Source organism: Drosophila persimilis, unplaced genomic scaffold, assembly GCF_003286085.1.
Source record: "Drosophila persimilis strain 14011-0111.01,24,50 unplaced genomic scaffold, DperRS2 tig00000653-arrow-arrow-pilon, whole genome shotgun sequence".
In the NCBI taxonomy this organism is placed as follows: domain Eukaryota; kingdom Metazoa; phylum Arthropoda; class Insecta; order Diptera; family Drosophilidae; genus Drosophila; species Drosophila persimilis.
Window position 1 is genome coordinate 1,060,619 of NW_020825330.1, and position 27,931 is coordinate 1,088,549.

Below are 27,931 nucleotides of genomic sequence, written 5' to 3' on the forward strand. Positions count from 1 at the left end.
GATATATACATATATACTATATGAGGGGATATATGTGGATATATGTGCTGAAAAAGAGACGCCGCCGCGCCTGGCCGAAAGTGAAAAACTGAATGCGCAGACGTGTGTAACAGTTTTTACTTTCGGCCTCGTTTCTGGCTTCATCTCTTGTTAGTGGCCAATGCTGCTGCTGTAGTTGTTGTAGTTGGCTTTGGTGGTCAGTGGAGCATATAGCCATCCGAGATCTGTGCATATTGCATAAAAAACATGCACTCAGCCTCCAGCCCCAGCAGCCACTGCAGCGGCATCAGCAGCAGCAGCAGCAGCAGCATTTAGCCCACTTTTCGAGAAAATATTTTTGCAAATCTAGCGACAACAAAAATCTCACACATAAATCTTAGCGTTATTTTTTTCCGTCGCCGCCGCCGCGTTGCGTTTTACTTGGACAACAACTAGAGCAGCGACTAACTATAACAACAACAGCAACAGTCACTGAAATAATAGCAACAACCAGTGCAAAAGGAGCGCCACTGCAGCCTGCCACCTCGACCAGCAGAAAAAGCCGCCAAAATGCTTCCGGTAAGTTGTTGTTGGGCTGCCCGAAACGGAGCCAAAAAAACAAACTGGAAAATATCTGTGCAAAAACCTGAGAAAACTGAGAAATCATTTTTGTAACGCTTATATTTTGTTATTGTTGTTGGCATTGCGACGACCGTACTTTGTACGCAATTAGCGCAAATCTGGCCAAGAGTCGCAAACATTTAGTCCAGGCCAAGTAGCAGCAATTTCCTGACTCGACGGGGACCCATGCAGGAGGGTTTAACGAAAGGGATCGAAAAGGAAGTGTGAGCACGACAGGCAGACAACCTTGAAGAGGATCACAGCCGAAAGTTGTTTCCCCGATCCAGGAAGAACAGGCACCAGGCACCAGGCACCTCCTCATAGATACATCTCATCGGAGATGCCACCTTTTTATTGCCCATAAAGATCGCTGCTTGATCTTGCGAGAAACGGGTTCTAGGTCTCATCTTCATTCTTGAATAATTGAATTATTCATTCGCGACGAAGACGGAGACGGAGACCCGGACTCAAGTTGATTTCGTTTTCGTTTTGCCCGGTTTAGCTTGTGTGTCTATCCGTTGCTATTGAAATGACTCTTGGATGATTGCATAATTAATGCCAGGCCAGCACAAAGGCTGACAAAACTTCCGACTGTGGTCAGACTCAACCAGTAGAATAGGCATCCATAGAAAGTAAAAGTTACAAGTCTTTAGAGGACATGGTATCTGGGATATCTGGGATATCTGGTCAGAGGAATCGGTTCGCTATATCTTACGGTTTTTTTGTTTTCTATGGAAAAAGGTTTGATTAGTTATCACCCAAGTGCGGAAAACATAGAGGGATAAACACCTTCGGTTTCTGGTTGTTTTTGGGGCTTATGTAATGCTGAAAACTTTTACCCGATTAACACCTCGGCCGAAGACGACTGTCGATTGCAATTCCCATGCTAATCGAACGCAAAGGAGTGCAAAACTTTCAAACACGATTCGAGAAATCGAATCGGAAAGGCAGACGTTCATTGGCAGATACTCGTACATTGCATGCATACTAAAGATAATGCTGCAGATACAAGATATAATGCTCTCTCGTGGATCCTAAACCAAGAGGCATGCAATGCATAAGCAGATCAATCAAAGATACTTTTGATACTTTTACTCCCCGACAAATAGGGGCCCCGAGGAGACAAATGAAATCGACATCGACATCGAATGAAATTTAATTTCGTTCCATTTTGGGCATTTGTTTTACATCCGCCTGGGTATTGGGTATTTGGGTATTACGAGTATGGGAGTATAGGAGTATGTATACTCTCAAATATACATATGTATATGCATGCCCCGAATCGGGGCAGAGCTACTTCGGAGGCTAAGGCTGATATTTGATGCCTGTGGCCTGGAGCTTGGGGCCTGGGGTCTCATGCAAATTTCGCTGTGGCTGTGGGGCTGCGCATGCGCAGAAAACTTGTTTAGGAACTGTTTTGTATTTTTGACAGTTTTCGGCTTGAACTTATTTTTGGCTTTTCGGCTTTTGACGGGCGCGCGGGGGCGAAACACGTTTGGCAACAAGTGCTGCGCCGCTACGGTACTGCAAACTAGCCAACGGACTCCTCATCATCGTCATCGTGATCATCATTGTTGTGATGATCAGAGTGATCATCTTCGGGTGCCCATCATCATTCCGAGCGAGTGCTTGACGTCAGGCCACAAAAATGCGTGTGAAGAGGAAATCTGCTTGCGGCTTTTGTCTCTCTCCGCCAAGCGGAAATCGGAGCCCAGCCCGAAAATAAGGCAGACAAAATTTGCACATTCATGCAAGCAAGCCACCATCCCAGGGCACAGGGGAGGCGGTGGAGTGCAACACTCCAGCAGTGCAGCAGTGCAACGCCAACGCTTTGTCGACTCTCCGCACCCAAAGACAAAGACAATGACAATGAACTGAACCCATCCCATGCCATGCCATGCCATGCCATGCCATATCCATGCAATGCGATGCCATCCAATCATCCATCCATCTATCCATCTGCAGCTGCCGTGCCTCTTTCCGATAATTCAGAACAAGTTGCCTCTCAAATACCCTTACGATGGGGTGTAAAGTGATTATTTCCTTTTCTTGAAGATCTGTATCTTCGAACGGAAATTCTTAAATGGTATCCTCCCTCTATGACTAAAGCTGAAGGCTCAGCGAAGGTTACCGCTCTCACTTTCTCCTCCGCATGGGACCCATATCCCATATCCGAGTGTATGGGCGACTATAGAAAGGTTTTCAGATTGGCAAATCGGAATTCGCATTCGCGATTCGCATTCAACGGCGGAAAGTGAAACCAGTCGACACTCCACAAAAGAGGGACAGCAGCAGGCAGCAGGGAGCAGGGAGCAGGGAGGGAAAAGTGAATGGCAGGCTGGAATGGGGGAATTGATGCGTTTGGTATCTGTTTTTTTTTTTTTGTTATTTAAAAGATTATAGAAGAGTCTGCTGGCGGGGATCACATTAAGTTACCGGTTTCTTGTGCTATTAAACCGCATTTGCCTGAAATTCCAGCATTCCCAGTCGCATCCACTGCAATCGCTTTTGGTAATTGTATCTGACAGATACACAGATACACCGGGCCACAAATACACACGTGCGGTGCCTTCAACCTCATTGCAAAATTTGCTACATTTTTTTTGTATTTTGTCTTCCTCTGCTGCTGCTGCCTGCTGCTGCTTTTGTTACGTTACGTACGAGCACACATCAGAGGAGGGAGCGCAGAGGGTACCCAGCTGTAGAGGTAGAGGCTGCATGGCATGGCTCACTAAGAGACAGAGACCGAGACCATGCTCCAGAGACCGCCGGGATGATTCAATTCCATGACAACGACAACGACAACGGCCAGGGGGGCTTCAGCTTTGATTTTGATTTGGGGACATGCAAATCATTAACACTCCTACGACAGATGGGGATGGATGGATTCATTCTCAATGGAAGGCGAGACTTCGCTTTGATATTCGAGTCCAGTTTGACAGACTGTGATTTAAGCTTTAACTGCTGGTATTTCCCCAGAGAAAGCCTTGGCTCTGGTCAGTTTGGGTTCTGTACAGAAATGCTTAGCTAAGGATTCCGAGACAAGATAGAAAGCTTCATTGCCAAGCTTTCACATGGACAGAATTCGTACACACACACACCACCAAAACGTTCTCTTGCTTAGCTATTCCTGAAGCGAAAGCTCACCCATACGTGCACGGGCATCAACTTTCAGTTTGGATTTTGAATTGGATTATGAGTACGACTACGAGTACTCGTACTTTCGCCCCCGAAAATACTCGTATCAGATTCCCACCCTTGAAACCAGCCTCTGGACATTGTCACTCCACACGTAACTGTAAATCCGCCATGGAGATATGTATGAATAAAACAACATATATATGTGTATACTGATATATGTATATATATATTCATGTATCGGTTATGCGGCCGTGAAGGTCAACTTGTTTTGCAGGTCTCTCCGTGTTTGAGTGAAAAAAAGCAAAAGTTATAAATTAATTTATTAAGCCAGATCGGACGGAGCCCAGAGACAAGCCGCACAGCACACAGCACCACAGCACCACAGCACAGTCAGTCACAGTCTCAAAGTCAGGCCAACCAAGTTCCACTCTCGATGTTTAAACTCGTTTGGGGAACAACAAAAGCACTTGCTGAAAATTCCAGAGTCTTGACCAGCAGACTAACTGACTGACCCCCAATTGGTATTTAAAAGAATGTGACTGCACAAAGACCACAACGAAGCAACGTAACGAACAAGAAATAAATCAGTATGATGTATGCCGACTGGTGACTGCTGAATGCTGAATGCTGCATTGGGGGTGAATGGGGGACAATTCACAAGTCACCTTAATTGCCACAAGGATGACGGTACCTCACACTCGAAAAGTAGACCACAGGCAGGGGAGAGCTTCTGGGAAATACTCATACATTTGATTCCTTCTTTTCCAAATCTATTTTAGTGTTTTACCTTATTTGCATATCACATATAAGACATAGTTGCTGTGCAAAACACAGTCGAAGATATTTCCATTTTGATGATACAAAAAAACCCCAAATCATGCTTCGATCTAATTAAGTTTTGGGCCAACTCGAGAGCCTTATCCAATCTAATCGGCCTAAACAATGGGCATTATCTTTATGGCCATAACCCATAACCACTCTCGACCCCTGGCTGGAGCCACAGTTCAGCTTCAGCTGCTGCTTCATGGCCGCCGCATCCACAGCATCAAAATTAGCCATCGTCCATTTCCATCTCCATCTCCATCTCCATTGCCCATCTCCCTGTTCCATCTTCGACTCAACTTGAACCTGAATGTGCATCACGATTAATTTTTCTTTCTGGCGTGTTTTATTTTTTCTCTGTATCTTTTGTTTGTGCTTTGGGCTGGATTGTTGCCGGATGCGCAAGCAGCACAGCTTAATAATTTCCACCGAAAACTGAAAACCGAACAAAATTGAAAGTGAGCAAAACCACACAGCGCCAGCCAACGGACAACAAAAATGTACGAGTATCTATAAATAAATTGTATACTAAAGTTGTGCTTAAAAGGGCATAAAAGTTACATAAGAAATGCTCTGTCTGTGAGATGGAGAGCGGCTTCTTCCGTTGGTTGGTTGTGTGGTTGATGGTTGGTGGATGGTGGTTGGTGGATGGGGCATTTCTTTTATTGGTGCTTTATTGTGCGCATATGACATAAGTGGCTGCCAATGAGCGAGCAACTATCTAATTTTTGGCAAGAAAGAAACGGAGGGGTAGCCATACGTTTAACACCAACCGTTAGCCGCTGCAGCCAGTGCCTTTGCAGCGTTTACTTTGCCAATTATCGCCTGGGACGTACGGCACGGGTGCCGGTGCCGGTGCCGGTGACGGTGACGGGGCAGGTGCCGCCGTTAATGTTAATTGCAGTGTAAGCGCGTTGCGACTCTTTGGTGGATGCGTCGCCGCCACCGCCACCGTCACCGTCAGCACCCTAAGGGTGCCCTGGTGGGCCGTGGAATGTAGTGGAGTGGAGGTGAGTGGGTAGGGTGTCAATCAGCCTCGACTTTCGATTTCACTTTGAAGTATGCCACACGCACGAGCACTCACGCATATTGACAGATATGTTCACCTCACCTTTTCCAAATATACCTTTGGGAGGCAGCAGCAGCAGAATCTCTTCCTAGCTCTGAGATATCCTCTGTATATCCCTGATCTTTTCTATTCTCCACAATGACTCTATCTGCTGAGTCGCTTCATTAACTTTCTGCGTTGAAAGTTTCACCTCGCTGTCTATTGACTAATTATTTGTATGCTTTTGACGTAACTGTACATTTTGACAACGCAAATGATAAATGTCAGCAGTAGAAGCCGTTAAAGGGGGGAAGGATCGGATCGGAGATGACTTTCCGGTTTCGCGACATGCAAATCCGCTCGTAAGTCCTCCGCTCGGACTCAACATTTCACCTGACACGACAGCCTGCCAGCCTGGTCGTATCAATTGCGATCAGACCATCTATTAAGGCGTTTAGCCATTAATTATGGCATTAACTCGACGGCCAGTGTGGTCACACTGGACATGTGTGGGGCACAGGGAAAGTTTTGCAACTTTTACGAATGAATGAATGGATTTCTCTCCTGATGATGAGTTACCCAGCAAGATTCTCTTCTGGAAACAAAGGCTTAAAGTTGCATCTGAAAACTTAAGTTTTAGTGAATTTCTTTTCCTCCCAGTGCCCAGCACCACGTTTCTGCCGTAGCAAGTGTCCACTGTATGGTTATTTTTCTGTGGTTTTGTTGATTTTTGGCTTGGACTTTCGCCAAACACCTGGCCACTGCCAGGCATCTCTCCTTGGGGGCGCCTCTAGCGATGACGATGGCCATTCGCGTTAATGGGGAAAATTGCACCATTAACAGCGACAAATGCAAATCGATAAGGTGGAAAAATAATGTTTTATTCATTAGCCATATCAGTTATACCGCTTGTTTGTTTTGACCAGTTTGAGATGGAGCGCTTTTGGCCAGCACCAGAGATTACTCACTTCAAAGCTGATGTCCGATGGCTGATGGAGAGCGACAATTGAGATTTGAAATTCGAATTTGAATTTAAATGGAAATTAACTATGACTTTGACTTTGAATTGAAATTGAAACCCAGAAGAGAACGTCTTCTGACTTCACCTAACATTTCACGGTTTATCGACTCTGTGTCTGGGTCTGTGACTGTGTCTATGTCTGAGTCATGTCATCGATTATGTGCGTCAATTGAATCTAAACGGATTAGTTATGCTAGCTATTGTATCTTCTATCTATATACATTGTATGAAAGCATATCACAATGGCTTCGCGGTGAGTCAGCAGCAGTGTGGAGCAGTGGGATTGACTGAAATCGATTCGATTGGCATGGCACTCGCATCCTGCTGCTGCTGCTTAGATCATTCAGGCCTTAAATTGAATTTTTACGCTGCAGTGCTCGCAAAAAAGGAGAACATATTTTCAGCTTAAGCCCCGAAAAATTCAGCGGAACCGAAGGGTACCTATACCCTATACCCTAACCCTTCCCATGCCAGGAATATGTTGCAAAATACCGCCCTCTAATACAGCCATTGGATAGGGTGTAGAAGCCACTCTTCTCGTGTGCTTAAGCTTCCATCAAATTCAGCGAAATTCTCATTAAAAGGCAGCCGACAAACCTTTTTTGGCGTATAATTGGATTTAATGAACTGTCCGTCCGTCCGTCCGTCCGTCCGTCTGTCCGCCTGACTGTCTGCCTGCCCATTGTTGTGCCCCGCCGCATCGTGACGACGCGTCGATGGGGATTATGCTGATGATGGCCCCATGGCTCGTTTATGGCAACATCAAGGTAATGCAGACAATGGGGATTACTACTCGTACTCGTAACTGAATGAACTTGAATTCTTCAGTCAGACAAATGCGAAATGCATAATGCTTGATGCTAATTTTGACATCGATGCATTCCCTATGAATACGCGAATGAATGGTAGTGAATGATGGAGTGAATGAGCATTGACATTGATCGGGCTGAAGATGATCTTCTCGGGGGCTGCCTTGGCAATAGCCTGGCGGCATTTTGATGGAAATGAAATCAAATGAAATGAAAGAGGAGATTTCTATTTTGCCCGGCCTTGACAGGCACTGGTCGTCGGCTCAGCTTTCAGTGGGCTTCAGCTTTACAGCTTTACGGCTTTACAGGTTTACAACCGGAGTGAAGATGTAAAAAATCATTCAATTTCACAATCTATTGATAGGCTTTTTATGGCTCAATTGTGTGCGTGCGTTTCGTCGATCGTCGGTCGTCGGTCGTCGATGCGTTTGAGAGAGCTGGAAAACCGCTTCGGAGACTGAAGTTGGCTTTTCTTTTTTTGGGTGCGTCGCCGTCACCGCCGCCGTTTGCTGACCCATAATACATTGATCCATTGAACAGACAGAAAGAGAAAAATACTCGAACACGAAATAAAGATGGACATAATCTCACCCCAACACCCCAGCAGCAGCAGCATCCGGCGACATCAACTTTCGCTTTTCCTTTCGGTTTCAATTTCGGTTTCGGTTTTTGGTTTTGGTTTCGGCTTTTTGGGTGCACTCGCATCTCTCGTCGCCTGTCACGCCAAATGGCGATTAAGAAAGCCAGGCCAAGACCAGCAGCCAAGTCAAGGAGTCAAAGGAAAGCCAATCCAAGCCGAGACTCGAGTCCGGGCCAACTGGTTTCCCCCGAAGCCACTCCGGAGTCAATGACTGGATGACTTCTGCTCCATAATTGGCTACTTTACGTATTTTAATGTTTGCGTGTGTGTGTGTGTTTTGGCCTGGTCAATCCGCTTTTCACTCATGCGAACGATTCGGTCAACCATTCATACGAGTCGTGACATCGCTGGACATGCACTGCCAGAAATAATTAGTCGTAGGAGAACTACGTATCCTTTTGAAAGGCTAATGGTCTCATAAAAATGAGAGAGAACTTTGTGAATTCCTTTCTTTAAGAATTGATCAGTTTTTCCTTACCTGTCCTCACTACTGTCCTTATTCTGGGGGCCATCAACTTGTCTGAAGAAATATTTTCCAAGAATTCCTGACACTATCTTCTCATTCTCTCATTCTCTCTTAAGGTATATCCCATCCGATCCTCACTTTGAAGGGGGCTTCTTGCTTGGCTCCTTGCATCGCATTCAAAGCCTTCCGCAATTCATTCACAGTTTGATCGAGCACCGCTTTTCGCCCTGTGCATGGTGCATGGGTCTTTGTTTGCTTGTTTGGTTGTTTGTTCTTTTGGGCCAACTAACCCGCTGGCCATGATTCAGATTTTGGGTCGTGTCGTGGCTTTCGATTGCTTAATTGAAAATGCCTTGGCGCTTGGCGCTTGGCGCTGACAAAAAACCCTAGCAAATGGGGTAAAAGCGGGGGACAAGATTGAAAGACCGCAAAGCAAAATCTTTCGCACGGTAATCTTGATGTTGGCCAACAATGCTCAGAGCTTGGCTTTCGCACGGCATAAATCCCGGCTAAATGCAAAAGTTAAATGCATCAAGTTATCGCCCGATCTGTGGCTGGGGCCATTGTTGGGGGCACACAGGCACAGCCACACAGGGGCACACCCTCGGGATTGGAGATGGAGTGCCGGACAGATGCATGGTGCTCCAGATCCCGCGAAATTGTTTCAAATGCCAAAAGTTTTCGCTTGCAAGACTCTTCAGCCTTTGGAGCCGCACCTTCTCCTTCTCCCTCTCCCCCCTAATGGCACACCCACCCACTCCCTATTCCACACAGGGCGTATACGCAACTCTTGGCAGACATTGATCTTTTGCCACTCTTTTTTGTGTACGTTTTGTTTGTTTTTTGTTTTTTGTTTTTTTTTTTGTGGGGCGTTGACATTGTGACGCGCGGCGGTACGTGAAACGTGACATGACGTGAGGCACATTCTACGTGCCGCAGCGGAAATTTCCAGTCAATGCCAGGCCGGCGGTACAGGAGCCAGGGAGGAGCCGGAGAGCCGAAGAGCCGAAGAGCAGGGAGAACGAGAGATGGAGCGGAACCGTCTTTGAATTTTAAGTTGCAGCTAAAGCCAACTGAACTTTACAGAATACATGCTATACTCGTATATAGACGGTCATGGAATGTGAATGAGTTCGCGTGTGAGTGCGAGTGTGAGTGCGTACTATGAGTGCACGTGAGATGCAGCTGCAGGCTGCACTGAGGTAGGGATTTCTGAATAGCCCGTGCCTTATCTGTGGAATGTTTGGACCAAGATTGATTGAACCAAAATTTCACATTTCATTCATGATTCATTCACATACTGACGCTGACTCATGGCTATTCATTGGAGTACAGTGCCTACAGTAATTTACGAGTACTTGGAATGAGTGCAACTGGCATCCATATGTATTCGAAGCACTCAAGCGATGCAAATACATGCCTCCCAGGCTCATTCATGAGTGCATTAAGGGCGCATATTATCGGAGGGAGGCAGCATCTACTATATATGTATGCATGTATGTATATATCTATCTACCATTGATATCGGGTTTCGCTATTCATGGACTCCGGCTCTCTCGAGGCCATTGTCCGGCGCGACCTGTTCCCAATTCGAGAGCAACTACTCGGACCGAATGGTTTTTCTGAGGCGGTTTCTCTTCTCTCGTGATTCAAGGTTACCAATAGATCCAGATTTTATGCAAAGCAAACAGCCAGCCAGCCAGCCAGCCAGCCAGCCAGTCCAGCCTCTGGGAAATTGCAAATATGTACGCAATATTTGTGGTGTTTTTGTTTTTGTATTTTTAGCAGCGTAATGCTGCGATGCCTTACGTAAGCAACGGGCTATCCAGCTGCAGTTGCAGTTGCAGGCGAGTACTCGTATATGTGCCACAGTTGATCTGTCTCTGCCTTTGTATCGTTTCATGTGTTGCAACTTGTCGTCGTCTGCGTCGTCGTCGTCGTCGTCGTCGTCGGCAGCAGCAACTTGTCCATAAATTGTGCCGCAGTCTTTTACAGCCGCTGGCTGTAAATCCGGCCAAAAACGATTCTCAATTTTGGCCCGCTGAATCTGTTGCAGTTGTAGTTGACGCTGCAGTAGCAGTTGCAGTGGTGGGCTGTGTGTGTTTTGGGGCGCCCTGCAGCAACACACATCACATCAAATCACACAACCTGCCTGCCTGCCTGCCTGCCTGCCGCCTGTCCATCCAGATCCAGATTTAATTGCCAGCCATTCGCAGCCATTAAAAGATGCAGAAACTAAGCCAAAAACCAGGCGATAAATAGTGCCAGCAAAGCCGAAGATTCCGATACTCTAATGCTGGTCACTCGGCTTAGAAGATTCAAGTGCTTTTTCCTCTAAGTACTCTTTGGATTTAGTACTGTGTTTTTCTATAATATCCATGGCTTGTGAAGTCTAGCAAGTCTGATTGTAGTATGGACTGATTCCTTACTTTTGTAATGCTCAATAGGATACATGTGTACATACTCGTATATGGTAAGTATGCTCCATGAAGAGTTATACCTTCTATGGACTAAAGTAGCCCCATTCAAAGACCAAAACCCGAGCAAAACTCTATCAAATGTGGCATTTGCCTTTAGGTACATGTGTTGCAGACGCCTGGTGCTTGTTGTTGTAGTTGGTGGTGGCACTTTTGTGTTCACTTTGCGTAAAATCGACAAATTTGTCAAGCCAAGTCGCGACGGCCAATCAATGCGAGTGCTCATGCGCATTGTACAATCCAAATTGTTGTCATTTCATTTTCATTCAAGTTGTTGTTGTTTTCTTGTGGATACTCGATCTTTTTTTTGTGTTTTTTTTGGCATGCAATTTTATGTAAGCAGCTGCTGCAGTCAGCTGCCATAAAGAAATGTTAAGCAATGCGTAAGAGGCAACAGCAAAAGCAACAGCAAACAGCCACAGCAACAGAGCACTGAAAGCCATGTAAATGATGGCTATATATAAATGTAAATGGCCAAAGAGTTCCATAAACATTTCTTGTTTAGCTTTATGCTGGGTTTTGGTCCAATGACCCAATCAATGTCTGAACGCTCAGTAGGTAAATGTGCCATTACCCTCTACAGACATACTCGCTCCACGTATCCCCCATATCCCCCATATCCATAGAATGCCTTGAGTACAGGCAAAGTAGCCACTTGCCGGATATGGATACGGCTGCGATTTACGGCATACGGCATACGGCATTCGGCATACGGCATACGGCATTCGGCTTAAGGGGGAAAGCTTCAAGTCCTCACTAGAGAGTGTGTTGATGGGTTTTCTATACCGCATACGCATACGAGTATTGTATTGCAAAAATCATTGCTTTTTGGCTCCAAAGAGTGCACAAAGAGCACAATTCTGTGCTCGGATAAAGTGGTTCTCCTTCTCAATGGTTTTTTTAGTCGACATTTAAGTATTGCCGTCCGTGTCTGAATTCTTTTGGTCTCCCACATGACGATCTTTCAAGAGTTTTTTTGTTTTGTACTATTCTTGGAGAATTTGTATGTCTTTTGTTTCCAGTATTTTGTTGATATTTATCAGACCCGAATGAATAGCCTTCTTGGAATAAACTCTTCCGCCCAACAAAAATCGTATCTTGATAGTTTTCGCAGGTCAGGTACATTTCCTTTAATATGATTTAGGTTATTTTTATATCGATAATTGCTTCCAGCATTCAGCAGAGACCTTTGACAAATAGAAAGTTTCGCCCTCGGGCCCGACAGACTTTTTGATTAGCAAAAATTCACTTTTTATTCATCGGTAGGGGACTCTACCCCCCATGTACACAAATATCACAATATAAGTACGAGTGTGTATGTATTCATCTGCGACTGTGCATTGGGGGCTTTGCTAATTAGTTATGAGAGCCCACACGGCCAGCGATGCCGTGGATGATGGTTCAACCTGTTCGGAGATGTCTTCATGGCAGATGTTTTCGCTGCCCGATGATGTTTTACATGGGGACTTGATCAATTTTGTTTCATGTACAATTCACTTCGATGAATGAACGCACACAGACACACACACACACCTCACTCACACGCACGCACGCACGCACGCACGCACGCACGTGTGTGTTTTGGGGCAAAAAAAAACCGGCATGGCTAACACGCACACACACTCGCTATCGAAGTCGTCTAGGGGCAGCAAGTTTTTGTTTTTGTTGGCTGCTTATGTAATTCAAGCTGTTTCTCTTTCTGCTGTGTGTTGCTGACCAAAATCCCAAAACAGATTTTGGGCCCATTGTGGCTGTTGTAACACTTTGGCATTTTAATATGAAAATCCGTTTAAAATATCCGTATATTTACGAGCCATGAGTCACAGAGTCTGAAGACTGGAGACTGGAGGCTGGAGACTGGAGATTGCAGACACTGGAGACTGCAACCCTATGGATGATCTAATTTCTGTGTTATGCCGAAGCAGAAAACATAAGGAAGTTTTCTTCCACACAGACTCGTAACACAAACTGGGCGTGTCCGTCGCAATGGCATTTGCATTTACATTTCCATTTGAATTTGCATTTCATCAATTCCGTCCTATTTGCATATGGAATTCATCCCCACAGATCATCTCTTCTCTTGTACGAGCATGGGGTTATGTAAGCCGCATGCTGTTGATAGACGCCGACCTTCATGGGAACCTTTTCGAGCTTCGAGCTTCGAGCTTCGAGCTCGAGTCTTTCGAGTGATGATCTTTTGTCTTTTGTGTATCGCCCAGATTTATGCGGATCTGTCCATCGATGTCACTGTGTCAATGCTGCTGCCACCTGCCAACCTGCCTTCCAGTATGATAATTGCTTCCGCCTTGAGATCCAAATTAAAGCGAAAATAATTACGTACACCCAGATTACACTTATATTTTGAAATTTCCATGCAGTTTTGTCCCGATATTTCTTTTAAATTGATTGAAACTTAACTAATTTCCCCATTTAAATAAGCACAAGTTGACTTTCTCTGGTTGTTTTAGGTGTTTTTTAGACATGTTTTCCTTTACTGTTTTCTCCCGTATAAAAGATGATTCTTGATAAAACGTTTCTGCCACATATTTTCGGACTTTGTGGGGGCGGGGCGGAGTTTCGAAATGCACTTTTAACAGTGATGGGTTGGTATCTTTCTACTGCTTTTCTGCCTCTGATTTTTCTCTCAGTGTAACAATTATTAAAAAACGGTTCCTCTTGGTCCTTTTGATTTTCATTGCAGTTCCGGCGTGGAGCGGCCTGGCAAACGCTCTTCCTGCTCTGCGCACTCGCATATTGCATAAATGGTAAGTGCTCCACTACAAAAGGGTTTCCGAATGATACTCGTACACGACATGAATTTTCAATCCGACCTGATTCGATATCCGAAAACAGAGGCCAGCAGCGAGGGTCGTGTCGTTTGCTATTACACGAACTGGAGCGTCTACCGGCCGGGTACGGCCAAATTCAACCCGCAGAACATTAATCCATATTTGTGTACACATTTGGTCTACGCATTCGGTGGATTCACCAAGGACAATCAGATGAAGCCCTTTGACAAGTACCAGGACATTGAGCAGGGTAAGCCCCATCCACCAATGTCCAATGTTAATTCAACTCGATTTTAATTTCCTGTCTGTCTACATCCATCCCCTGACCCCTGCCAGGTGGATATGCAAAGTTCACCGGCCTCAAGACCTACAACAAGCAGCTGAAAACGATGATTGCCATCGGTGGGTGGAACGAGGCCAGCTCCCGGTTCTCTCCACTGGTGGCCAGCGGCGAGCGTCGCCAGCAGTTCATCAAGAATATCCTCAAGTTTCTGCGACAGAATCACTTTGATGGCATCGACCTGGACTGGGAGTATCCGGCCCATCGGGAGGGCGGCAAGTCTCGTGACCGCGACAATTACGCCCAGTTTGTCCAGGAGCTGCGGGCGGAGTTCGAGCGCGAGGCCCAGAAGACGGGACGCACTCGGTTGCTCTTGACCATGGCCGTGCCAGCGGGCATTGAGTACATCGACAAGGGCTACGATGTGCCCAAGCTGAACAAGTATCTGGATTGGTTCAATGTCCTCACCTATGACTTCCACTCGTCGCACGAGCCCTCTGTGAACCACCACGCCCCGCTCTACTCTCTGGAGGAGGACTCCGAGTACAACTACGATGCAGAGCTGAATATTGTACGAGCACCTGACAGAGCCGCTTAACTTGAGAGGCACTATTCTAATGATGATCTGCTCTTTCCAGGATTACTCCATCAAGTACTACCTAAAGGCGGGCGCCGATCGGGATAAGCTCGTGCTGGGCATTCCCACCTATGGCCGGTCCTACACGCTGATCAACGAGGAGAGTACGGAGCTGGGAGCCCCCTCGGAGGGTCCCGGTGAACAGGGCGATGCCACGCGGGAGAAGGGCTACCTGGCGTACTACGAGGTGGGTTGGCTATTAAACACTCCCAATCAAGTGAATCATTTTTATCTTCCTCCACTCACTTACAGATCTGTCAGACGCTCAAGGACGACCCCGAGTGGACGGTGGTGCAGCCGAATGCCAATGTAATGGGTCCATATGCCTACAGACGCAACCAGTGGGTTGGCTACGACGACGAGGCCATGGTACGGAAGAAGGCCGAGTATGTGGTTGCTCACGGCCTGGGCGGCATCATGTTCTGGGCCATAGACAACGACGACTTCCGCGGCACGTGCAACGGCAAGCCATATCCCCTGATCGAGGCTGCCAAGGAGGCCATGGTGGATGCTCTTGGGTATGTGTGGGTTGTCGGGGGCCTCTGGGCACTAAGCGAACTCTCTTACCAATCCTCCCTCCTTGCAGTTTGGGCATCAACGAGGTGGCCAAGTCGAACGGACCACAGAAACCGTCGCGTTCCCGCAGTCGCGACAATGCCGTACAGAATCGGAACCGCCTGAATACCAAGACAGAGGCCCCAACGCCGGCCAGCTCGAGGAGAGGTCCCAGCGGTGGACGTCGCACCAGCAGCACAGCAGCACCACCGCCTCCCAGTACCACCTTTAGGCTGACGGAGGCCGATGGCTCCTCGCTGTACATTGGAGGCCGGGGCTCGACAACACCAGCGCCGCCAACCACCCCCGATCCGGGCTCGGATTTCAAGTGCGAGGAGGAGGGCTTCTTCCAGCATCCGCGAGACTGCAAAAAGTACTACTGGTGCCTGGACAGCGGCCCCTCGGGCCTGGGCATCGTGGCCCACCAGTTCACATGCCCCTCGGGACTGTACTTCAATCCGGCTGCGGATTCCTGTGACTTTGCCCGCAATGTGCCATGCAAGACCAAGAAGTGAGTGTCTGGGCAGTCTCTCTCATGAACACGCTCTAACCCCCTAAATCTCCCTCGTAGATCCACCACAGCGTCTCCACCAGTGACCTCCACGACAACGACGACTACAGTGCGACCCAATCGGTTGACAGCGGCCCCGCCAGCAAGACCCATCTATGCACCACGCACCACCAGCAGCACCAGCACCACCTCGACCACAACCACTGCAGCGCCACCCGCTGAAGATGAGCTGGAGTATGAGGAGGAGGGCAGCGTCAGCGACGATGAGCCGTCGCCAGGGGAAGAGGATCCGCAGGTGATCAAAGAGCTGATCGATCTCATCCGGAAGGTGGGCGGCGTGGAGCAGCTGGAGAAGCATCTGCTGCGAAACAAGGACGGCTCCATTACGCTCAAAGAGAACTCCGCCAGCGGTGCCCCGACCACACCCTCGACCATTAGCAAATCTCTTTACGATCGCGTGCTCAGTAGGCCCGGTACTCTCAATTCCTTCACGCGTAATCGACTGAAGATCAACGAATCTCCAGCTTCAGCCCCAGAGACCAGGACCGAGAGCAACAGCTCCTCCAACGCCAACTACTCCAAGTACTCCTCGGTGTTGAGGGGCAACAGTCGTCAAGGACCACAGAACGAGGGCATCGAGAAGCTCGCGGAGTTCGATGGCTTCCTGAAGGAGCGAAAGCAGTATGTGACCATCAATCGTCATCGTTCGTCGAGCCAGGGTGAGTCCGAGGCCCAGTCAGAGTCCGAGGAAGCAGTCGAGGAGCAGTCCGAGCCGGAAACCACCACCCGACGACCCATCAGTGCCGCCACGCCATCGTATACCAGCTTGCGACGTTCCCGACCCTCAACCACAGCGGCCTCAGCCGCAGAATCCTCCCAGGAGGAGGAAGAGGAGGAGGAGCAGGTGGTGCAGTCGCTCAGCCAAGTGAAGTCCTATGCCACCTTGAGCCGGACGCGTGGACGTGGCACCACAGAGAGGCCGGAGGCAACCACAACCAGCAGCACGGAAACGGAGTCTATCTTGAGTTCGACAACTAATCGGTGAGAATCTTCCTTTAAAACATCCGAAATGTCCGACTCTCACGTTTTACTTTCAGCTACAAATACTTTGAACGCACAAGGCCCACGAAGAGCGGCAATGTAGAGGATGCTGCAGCAGATCCCGAGGAGGATGAGGAGGAGTACGAGGAGGATGAACCGCAGCAAAATGTCACGGTACAGAGCAAACAAAGTCTCACAAGCCACAACCAAAACACACGTAAATATGCGAGCATTGGTCGCAGTAGAACAACAACCATTACAGAAACACCACCAGAAACCACAACAGCAACCAACAACGGCACAGAGACTGCCAAGGCCAGCACCACCACCACCAACAACAACAACAACAACAACAGCAGCTACAATGTGAAACAGAATAACAGCAAGAACCCAACAATACCAACAACAGCAGAAAGCACCACAACACCTCAACCTCAACCACCGAGCACCACCCAACCAGAAACCACAACTAACGAAACCCCTGAACCAATTGAAAGCACCACTTCAACCACTAACACCCAGCATACCTCACCCACAACCCCAGCCACACCCACACCCACAACCACAACCACAACCACACCTAATTTAGGATCCACCAGCATTGACTCAGACTCATTGGCAACCGATGAACCACTGGGCGATGCCTCCCCCACTATCCCATTAGTCCTAGACGTAGCCACCAGTACTACAACAACGACAACAGAGACGGAACTGGGAACAACAACACCCACAACAACAACCACAATCACTGGCAACACCGAACGAAATGACGTGGACGTGGACGACAGTGACGACAGCGAGGTAACAAAAACCAAGACACAATACACAAAGTATGCAACCACCAATCGCAGGCGTGTGACAACAACAACCACAGCTAAAACGCCGACAACAACAACCACAAACAACAACAACAATCCAGAAGCTGCGATCGATGCTAGTCGAAACGGTTTGAATAGCATTAGCAATCCTAACGTAAATAGCATTAGAACCACCTACTCTGGTAGAAGGCAACCACAAAGAACCACACAGACACAGACACAGACAACAACAACCACAGAACCACCCACCACCACTAACCCGAATACGCTGGGTAGCGTATCTAGTCCGAGACCCTTTGGTTATCCCAGACGGCGCACACGACCCACAGTCCAAAGCACAACCACTAGCACCACTACGATAAACGATAACGCAAACGATAACGATAACGCAAACGATAAACAGATAACAGATGCAGTTGTGAATGTAGTGAAGAAAACACGACTATCCCAAGTGGATAGGCCCAAGGTGAGTGCCAGTCTTACCGCCGAAACAACCACCACCAATACAATCAATACAACCACCGCAACCAGTGCACTACAGCACCACCAAAATGTAGAAGTAGACGTAGATGGTAATGGTGGCAATAGCTTAAGGCATGACGTAGTTAGAACTATTATAAGTAAACCCCATAATGACGCAGATGCCGACGAGATCTACACCAAGACCAAGTACACTTGGCGCTCGGTGCGACTACCCACGGGAGCACGACGTCCGGCTGGAGCTAGGGCTGGGACGGGGCCCAATGCCCTGGCTGGCGAGGACAAGGACACACGTAGGTACGCAGGCAAGCAGCTGTCCGCTGATGATAACGATGACGAGGAGCAGCAGTTGCCCTCCAAATACCGCAGTCGCCGACTGAATTCTGCGGAAGAAGAGTCCGAAGCAGCCTTTGAGTCATCAGCTTCCGTTTCCTCTTCGGGCTCGCGCAACTATAAAAACATTCAACGCACTGCCAGCCGAGAAGGAGGAGCTTCATCAAATGACCAGCAGATCCGGTACCAGGCCATTAGCCGTGACACCGAGGGGGCCGCACACCTCACCGCCGGGCGCAGCTCGAGCTTCGTGAGGGATTTGGGGGGGGCCACGAGGCCACCACGCAACTACCAGCCCATTTCCCGGGGCGGAAAGATTGTGGTGGAGACCACCACCGAGGACGAGAATGTTGCCGCCGAAGTGATCGACGATGAGCTGCCAGCGGCGGCACGTGGCAGGACCAACGCACCCGCCGCCAGCTCCATCAATGCGGATGACAGCAACACGGCGACCGAGCAAGAGTCACCGGAGATTGTCACGGCAGCTGATCCTGAGCCACAGATTCTGAACCTGGCTGAGGTAACCACTCTCCCAACGATGGAAGACAGCGACAGCAGCACCACTGAAGCATCCTCCAACAGCACCACTACTGAAGCATCCGCCAGCAGCACCACAACTGAAGCATCCTTCAGCAGCACCAGCACTGAGGCCGTCTCCAGCAGTACCACCACTGAACCATTTGCTATCAGCTCCACAGAGGATACTATTGTGGAAGAAACCACCTTGTTCTTTTTTGAAGAAACTGCAACCGATATCATCGAAAGCACTAGCACCACTGAACTACCAGCTAGTAGCACAAGCAACACTGAACCAACTCCAAGTAGCACAAGCACCACTGAACCACCAGCTAGTAGCACAAGCAACACAGAGTCTCAGCTGCACGAGACAACAGTGAAACCTGGTCGTCGTTCTTTCAGTCACGGCAGCACCACCACAACCACAACGGAAAACAGTGAAACAACCACCACCGAACCCGCAACACGTCGATCTTTCCTTCGAGGAGGTAAAACAACTACTGAGGCGCCCTTGGACAGCAGCACCACTACCACCAGAGCACAGAAAAAGGATTTGAATACACCAGAAGAAGAGCCCACAACACGACGCTCATTCTTCCGAGGCAGCAGAACAAGCACCACAGAAGCAACATCGACACCAAGCACCACTGAAGCGGACAACAACAGCAGCAGCTCCTCAAGCGAAGAAACGCAGGGGGAAACAATCACGGAGGCCACCACAAAACGCTCTTTCTTCCGCAACAAGACGCCCAGTACCACAGAAGCCACAACGCCAACAATAACCACCGCAGAGGAGCAGATCCAACCAGAGACAACCACAGGCTTGCCAAGACGTCGCGTCATAGTGCGGGGCAGCTTCAGGCCCCAGGGTAAGGAAGGGGATCTTTCGTCCCTGCTGGCTGCCGATGCCAACAAGAGATCGAAGTACAACCACCAAGAGTCCCGAGGAGTGGAACCCACAGCAGCAGCAGCACCACCACCACCACCAAAAGCAGCAGCATCACCACCAGCATCAGAGGAGAAGCAGCAGGAAGTAAAGGCAGACCAGGAGGAAGCAGAGGTAGAGGTAGAAGCCAAAGAAGCTGGCAAACTCCATAGTCGCGCACCACTCAACGGTGGCACGGTCCGCAATCGCACCTCGACGAAGACCGAGTCACTGGGCAATGGTATTACGCGCACCCGCACCACCTATGTACGCACCCTGGACGCCGGCCAGAAGGTGGTCAAACGCATTCACACCAAGACTGTGGAGGAGAAGCCTGCGGAGTACGAGTACATATACGACGAAGTGAGCCATGCACCACCTCCGAGCACCACACAGAGGGCGATTACCCGCAATCGCGGAACAGTACGATTCCAGAGCAACGATCTGTCATCACTGCTGGCCCTTGACTTTTCATCGCGTGGACAGCGCAAGAAGACCCCACCACCAGAGGCAACGGTGACAAAAACGCGACGCCGACTGCTGAAGAAACCCAAGGAGACCATCGAGCATGAGGAGGTCGAGGAGTTTGAGTACGAGGCTGGCAACGAGATAGAGGCAGAGGCAGGGAAAGAGAAGGTACCACAACCCAGCGCCACCACAGCTAGAGCCACTCAACGCAGAACAAGACCCACAAGAACCACCACAGAGAGACCAGCAACAACCACAGCAGGCACACGAGCAACAACCCCTCGCAGCGAAGATTCGCCTGTAGTTGAGGCCAGTACTCGTCGCAGCGGCTTTGCTGGTTTCAAGCGTCCCACAACAACCACCACAGAGGCACCATCGCCCGCGACATCGTCCACAGAGGCGTCACCAACAGCGGCAACTGCCACCACTAGACGTGTGCTCACCCGGAGACCTATTGGAACGACAACCACCGAAGCAACCATTGAAGCATCTTCCACGGAAGATCAACTTTCAGCAGCCAAGCAGCGGTTTGTGAATCGACTGAGAAGCAGCAGCACCACCAGCACCACAACTACTAGTACCACTACAGAAGAGCCACCGGCAGCCACCACAGAGGATCTGAGTCTTCTGAAGCAGCAATTGAATAGCGCCCTGAACCGCCTGCAGTCGGGAAACGAAGTGGGTGCCACAGGAGGAGAAAATGCAGTCACGGGGGGGGACAAGGACACCAGCGAGGAGGAGCAGCAGCTATCGCTGCCCATCTACCACCGCCGGAAGTACTATCAGTATGTGAAGGATTCCCCTATAACGTATATAGACAAGTCCCCGGCACCGCCGGACATTGAGAGTGGGACTGTAAACATCCGTCAGCAGATCCACGATGTCTTCAATGTTAGCGCCAGGGATACGCTAAATAATTCCGTAGAAGTGGAGGATGCGGAGGTAGAACAAGAGGAGAAGGAGAAGGCTGAAAAGGAGCCACTGGAGCACCGCCTAGCCATGGAGCAGGCCAAGGAGATCAATGCCGAACTCGGTCATTTTTTATTGGAAACCCCCGGGTCACAGTAGGACACCCGGGGGCAAAACTAGTCGGATCTGGTGAGGAGACATTGGATGACAACGATGACGAAGAGCTAACCGCTCAAATCGATGACGACGATGAGGATGATGATGAGAATGGGGTTGGAAAGTCGCAACGCAGGGGCAAGACCTTTAAGACCATACCACTGACGACGGCCTCGTCGAACGAGACCTCAAAGATCGTCAGCATCTCGCTGCTGGACGATGCCGCTGCGGCTTCTCAGCGAAGCGAAGAGGATGCTCGGGGCCTGCGCACCTACACGAAGCTGAATCGAACGCGTCTCACGCTGTCCACCAGGCTTCAGGTATCCGAAGAGCAGCCAGCAGAAGCAACCACGAGGAGAACCTACAGCGTTCCCCAACGCTTCCGCAGTCGGTCAACAACAATCAGACCAACCACCAAAGCAGAAGCGGAAGCGGAAACGGAGCAAGAAGAGGCGGAAGTGGAGGTTGGAGTTGACGAGGAAGCGGATACAACCACAAGACGCAGCTTTGCAGCATTAAACAGACTGAGGAATCGCGGTACAACCACGACAACCACAACTACAGAGCCAACAACAGCAACAACAACAACAACCACTAGTAGAAGCACACGACAACCCTACAAGGCTCTCAATCGCAGGGTGACAACAACAACCACAGAGATACCATCTGGCAATGAAATCGAACCTAAAAAAAAGGGGGAAAACGACGAAGTGGCAACCATCACTGAAGACTCCACAGAAAAATCGAACCCACAGGTGGATACCACCACTGAGGAGGAGAAGGGTGCGGAGGAGGAGGATGAGGATGAGGAGCTGGTGGCCGAACAACCCGATGACAATGAGATCTCCGATGAAGAAGTCAGTTCAACAATAACAACAACGACAACCACTGAGGCCAACAGCGAGCGGCCAACACCAATACCACGTCGCCAGCTGGTTATAAGACGTCGCTTTAATGGAACAACAACCACCGCAGCAACCACCCCCGATGACAGTCTTGACAACGAAATAGAGCCGAGCAGCACAAAAAGACCAGCTGGACCCACGGCACGTCGGCCTCTTTTGATACGCCGTCGCTTTAATGGAACAACAACCACAGTGGAACCGCCATTAAGCAGCCAAAGCGATGACAATGAAGTTGATCAAGGCGACAGTGGATCAACAACAACAACCGCCGCCAGTGTGTCGCCTTCTCCACGGCGACAACTTCTGATACGCCGGCGCTTCAATGGGACGACAACAACACAAACAACCACCGCCAGAACGGTTCAACGAGGGGGTTCAACGAACGATGCCGATGATACAGAGATAACCACACGTCGACCATATGCAGCCTTGAACCGCTCACGTACTCGGTATAGTACAACGAGCAGAACAACAACCACCGCCGGCGCTGATGGTGATGACGATAACGCGAACGAGAACGATTACGAGGAGAGCGATGAGCGTGTGGAGAGCTCCACAGCACGTGCTGGCTTCCTTCAAACGAATCGCCACAGGGCCTTAAAGCCGGTCAGCTTTGCGACCCGTCGCAGCAGTACAGCGGCACCGCCGAGGATTAGCTCCAGTACGCGGCGCAATCTGGTGGCCCTCAATAGGAATCTCTACCATCGAGCGGAGGAAGAGCCAGAGCCTGAAGAGGAGGTGCAGGAGGAGGAGCAGGAGGAAGAGGAATACGATGAGGAGGAGCAGCTCGAGCCCGAACAGACACCTAGAACATCAACGAGATTGAGTCAATTGCTTGCCAGCAGACAGAAAGCCCCCCAACCACCCCAACCTGCAACTGACAGGACAAAGACACAAATCCGAACCCAAACTCAGACTAGAACAGAAATAGAAACAGAAACAGAACAAGACGAGGACGACAATGAAGAGGACGAGATTGAAGCGGATGTGGATGAAGAGGAGGATGAAGATGATAGTTCCGTAGAGGTATCCAAAACTAACAGCAATAGCAAAAGGGTAAATGGTAGCACCACTAACACTAACCAAAGCACAAGCACCACCACAGCAACAACACCAGCACCAGCACTGAATGTCGTGGCTAGTCGTAGTCGTAGCAACAGCACCGTAGCCAATTATTTGTTTAATCGTTTCAAGCTTAACCAAAACAAAAACCAGTCAAACATTTATGCCAACAACCACACGAAACAACAAGAGCAACAGGTCACTGTTAAGGTTAATCCTAAGGATAGAGATAGTGATGATGATGTGAATGAGAATAAGAATGAAAACGATGCTAGTCCAGGTCCAGGGGATGAAAATGATAATGATAATGAGAATAGTATTGGGAATAATGTGAATGCAAATTCGAGTGTTGTACTAGGTAATGAAGTTAATTCTAAACGACGTTTTCAGAATCGTTATCAGTTGAGCCGCAGCAGAGCTACCAGCGGCAGCAGCACCACCACCACAGACAGCAGTATCAGCCCCAGCACCAACCCAGTAGTGCCACCAACAACGACAACACGTCGCTTGGCCTTTGGCGTGCGCCAGCGATCGCAGCAGGTAACTAAATTAACCCAAGTCGATGAAGAGCACACTGAGGAGAATGCACAGACTAAGGATAGCCAAGAGTCCAACGAAGAGGCAGAAGACACAGACACCACAACGGCAGCAACAACAACTACCAGCAGCAGGCCGACGCCAAAGCGCATACGCGTACTGAAATTCCGACGACCCATCAATACCACAGACAGCACATCCACTAATAGCGCCACTGAAACAGACCACACAACGAACACAGTAAACACCACCAGCACAACAGCAACAACACCCACCGACACCACAGTGCACACCAACAACACAAATACCAATACCAAGCGTTTCCGTAAGATTGTGCGTAAACTAAGACCCGTAGAAACCACCAGCTCCCCCAGTGTTGCAGCTGGTGCTGAAGAGGGCTCCGAAGACGGGGCCACCCGTAAACCCTTTGTGCCCAGCCACACGCGATTTACAGGAACCACCGATAACCAGGACCAGAACCAGAACCAGAACCAAAACCAAAACCAAAACGATCTTCTCAATCTGCGACAACGCCTCAAGGAGCAGCAGGCCAAGGGCGAACCCCTCGATGGGGTATTGAGCACACGCCTGAAGGCGGGACTCGCACAGAAGACAGGAGGATCAGAGGATCAGGACATCTCGGAGCTGCAGCGATTGAGGGACAAGGTGAAAGCAGAACAAGCGCGGGGCAATGGCGACCAAGGAGTAATCAACGATCGCCTGAAGAAGCTGCTGGCCGAGAAATCAGACAAGTCACAGAAATCGGAGAAATCCGAGTCCAATCAGGGTAATGAGGCGCCAACCACTGAGGTCTCGGCACGGCCATTCTTTAAGCGGAAGCTGGTGGCCAGAAGACCCTATACACCTGCCGCAGCAGGAGCAGGAGCAGGTGCCACCACCAAGGCGCCACTCAGCTTCAATAGCTCCCGACCCACACCGAAGTTTGTGCGGCGCAAGAACGGACGTTTCGATCCCTTCAATTCGAGTGTCCGCAATAGGGGTGAGGGATTCGTGCGCAGCGATCCTCGAGGATCCCGTCTACCCGGAGCCGACCGCTTCAAGACCCAGAAGGCAGGAGGGGACAACGAGGAGGAGGAGGGGGTTGATGATGATGATCAGGAGGAGGAGGAGGAGGAGGAACAGAGCGAGGAGGCTGTGGAGGCGCAGCAGGAGCAGCCGCTGAATAATCGCCCGCTGGGTGCCGCCGGTGGAGCCTTGAGGAGGCCTTTTGTGCCCAAAGCCCGGACCCAGCTACAACCACAGAAGCCACAGAAGAGCCAGGACGAGGAGAGCGAGGAGGAGGACGAAGAGGAGGAGGAAGACGACGAAGAGGATGAGGACGAAGAGGAGGAGGCAAAGCCACAAACGATCGAAGAAGGCAGCGGCACGCCCAAGCCAAAGTTCAATAATCCCTACCGCCCCAAGGACAATCGCGCACTGCCCGGCAGTCGTCCGAGCTTTGCCCCCACCGCAGGTGGTGCCACTGGTCCCGGCGGCAACGTGCCCTTCAATCCACGCGTTCGTCAGCCCAACTTCAGTGCGGGAGGATCCACGACGGCTACTGGCTCTGGCAATCGCTTTGGCGGTGCCACCAAACGACCCCGCGTGGTCAATCGGCCACCGGGCGTGGCTACGCCCAACCTGACCCTGCGGCCAGTGGCCAGCGATTATGAGCGCACCACACCGCTGACACCGCTGAAGCCGGCACCGTTCATTCCCAGCAACACGAGGAGCTACGAGAGAAAGTACACCGGGCCCTCCACAGAGGCCACGGAAACGGCCAGCGAGAACTCCCTGATCGAGGACCTAAACATCGATGCATTGAATGCCAGGAACAAGAAGATCTTCGATATCAACAGCAAGAAGCACACGACACTCAAGCCGAAGGTGGTGAAGGTGGAGACGGAGACGGAAACGGGAGCAGTGACGGAGGTGGAGACTGGTACTGAGATGGAGACGACAGAGCAGGTGGAACAGGAACAGGAACAGGATCAGGGCTATGTGACAACCACACCAAGCACACCACCACCCACCACACAGCCAGACACCACCAGCAACACCAACACCACAGACACTGCAACAACCGAAACATCCATAGAAATAGATACCGCACCACCACCTCCACCACAGATACCACCCACCATCACCAACGAGACCCAAAATGCTAATGAAGCCCCCTCTTCACCCCCACAGGAAGCACAGCTCTCCACCAGCACCACCCAATCGCCGCCGCCGGCCACCACCCTCCTGCATGTCTTCACCCTGCTCGAGGGCGAGGGCGAGGTTGAGGAACAGACGGCCTCCACCTCCACAATTAGGCCGCCAAAGGCCCCGTTGCACAGAAGCACCGTTGCCGAGCCCAAGCACAAGCTGATCGAGATCAATCGCATTGTGGAGATCAACTCAAAGCAGGCCAAGGCCGCCCAGCGGAAGTCCAAGGCCAATCAGCAGGACTTCGGCATGCTGCGGGTGGAGTCGCTGCCCCACGTGGAGCAGCTGGGCGAGATCAGTGTGGTGAAATATGTACATCTGGTCGATGGCAGCGCCATTCAGATCAACGATGGTCACAGCACCGTAGCCGACTACACGCCCACCGAGCCCACAGCCTACCGCAGCCCCTCGGCACCCGTGAGGAACACCCTGCCTCTTAACGAAGCGGACACAGAGACAGAGGCGGATCGCAGTGGCAAGTCCCTGCTGCCGGAGGTCATCAGTGGTGCATTGGAGACATCCACCATATCGCTGGAGGGACTCTTCGATTCGCCCCGCAAGGGCAAGCAGTTGAGCAGCAACAGCATACTCCAGGATGATATAGAGGAGACAACGACCATCGAAAGCGAAAGCGAAACCACGGTGGTGCCACCCACCTTTGCTGCCGTCCAGGCCACATACGTAAGACCCATTGTACCCCTACTGCGTCCCGAATCCAACGAATCCTCTCCCCTAGTCATCTCGATAGCCAATCTTGATAAAGTCATACTGAGCAAGGTGCAGAAATCGCTGGCCGAGTCGAAAGGCGCTGGTGCCCAAACGAGCACCACCGATGCCACTGATGCCACTGATGCCACCGATGCCACCGATACCACCAGCAACGATTCGAATTCAGCATTCTCTGTGCGTCATGCCTCAGTGCTGCAGGCACCAATACCCGACACCAACACTCACAAAACACAACAAAAACAACAACAACAAGAACATAAACTAGAAACCACAACCCCAATTGACAACAATCAACAGCTGCCACCGAGCAGTGGCGCTATTAGTGGACAAGACACAACAACAGCAATTAACACTCAACAACAGCTGTCGAACAACAACAGTGATGGCAGCAGCAACGGCAACAGCAACACCACACAAACAACAGCAACAACAACCACCAACAACAACATTGGCAGAAGCGTGAGCGAGATAGTCAGCTATAGCACAGAGACCCATGTGGTGCACCGCAAGAAGAAGGCGGGTCGCAAGGGGCGTGGCCGAAGACTGCGCAAAAAAACAACAACAGCCCCAGCCACAGGCCCAACCACATCGATAGACGACGCCACAGTGGTGCCGCCTCAGTAGGGCCGCCAAAACACCCCCTCCCCCAACACGTAGTTAGTTATTTCTAGTCTTATCCCCTGAGAACGCACCCGCCCCCTCCACGAAGAGAGCTTTTTTCGGGCGTTTAACCCATTGCAAGCTTAACCCCTTGCTGCCTGCCACTGTCCCTTGTAAATAATTGGCTGCGTTGCTTTGTCTTTGAATTAACAGCAAAAACAAAAACAAACACAATTTTTGGGCGCTGATTTTTCCAAATTTCTTCAGAAAACATAAACCAAAATTCCCCATTTTCAAGTGCTGCCTGCTTTTCGGAATATTCTATTTCTACTTTCATTTCTATACTCGTAAATATATATTTTTAATATATTATTTAAACAATTCGTATTCTTCAAGCTGCCATACCTAAACAAAAACAAACACACACAAACATACATACACATAT

The 27,931-nt window shown here is 49.9% G+C and overlaps 1 protein-coding gene across 1 annotated transcript; it reads left to right on the forward strand.

Moving 5' to 3' along the window:
* The first annotated feature begins 402 nt into the window (after positions 1 to 402).
* On the forward strand, positions 403 to 27,785 carry LOC6597907 (mucin-5AC). Its single transcript, XM_026991199.1, has 11 exons — positions 403 to 558; positions 13,726 to 13,789; positions 13,878 to 14,063; positions 14,150 to 14,664; positions 14,732 to 14,917; positions 14,983 to 15,248; positions 15,317 to 15,796; positions 15,857 to 16,837; positions 16,894 to 18,121; positions 23,800 to 25,047; positions 25,099 to 27,785. Exons 1-11 carry the CDS (start codon positions 550 to 552, stop codon positions 27,508 to 27,510), a joined length of 7,575 nt encoding a protein of 2,524 aa, XP_026847000.1. The 5' UTR covers positions 403 to 549; the 3' UTR covers positions 27,511 to 27,785.
* The last annotated feature ends 146 nt before the right edge of the window (positions 27,786 to 27,931 follow it).

Bases quoted from the DNA above. Each gene is read 5' to 3' on its own strand.
- LOC6597907 (XM_026991199.1), top strand. The intron at 14,665-14,731 runs GTACGAGCACCT...TGCTCTTTCCAG, and splicing joins ACGATGCAGAGCTGAATATT to GATTACTCCATCAAGTACTA. The intron at 15,249-15,316 runs GTATGTGTGGGT...CCCTCCTTGCAG, and splicing joins GCCATGGTGGATGCTCTTGG to TTTGGGCATCAACGAGGTGG.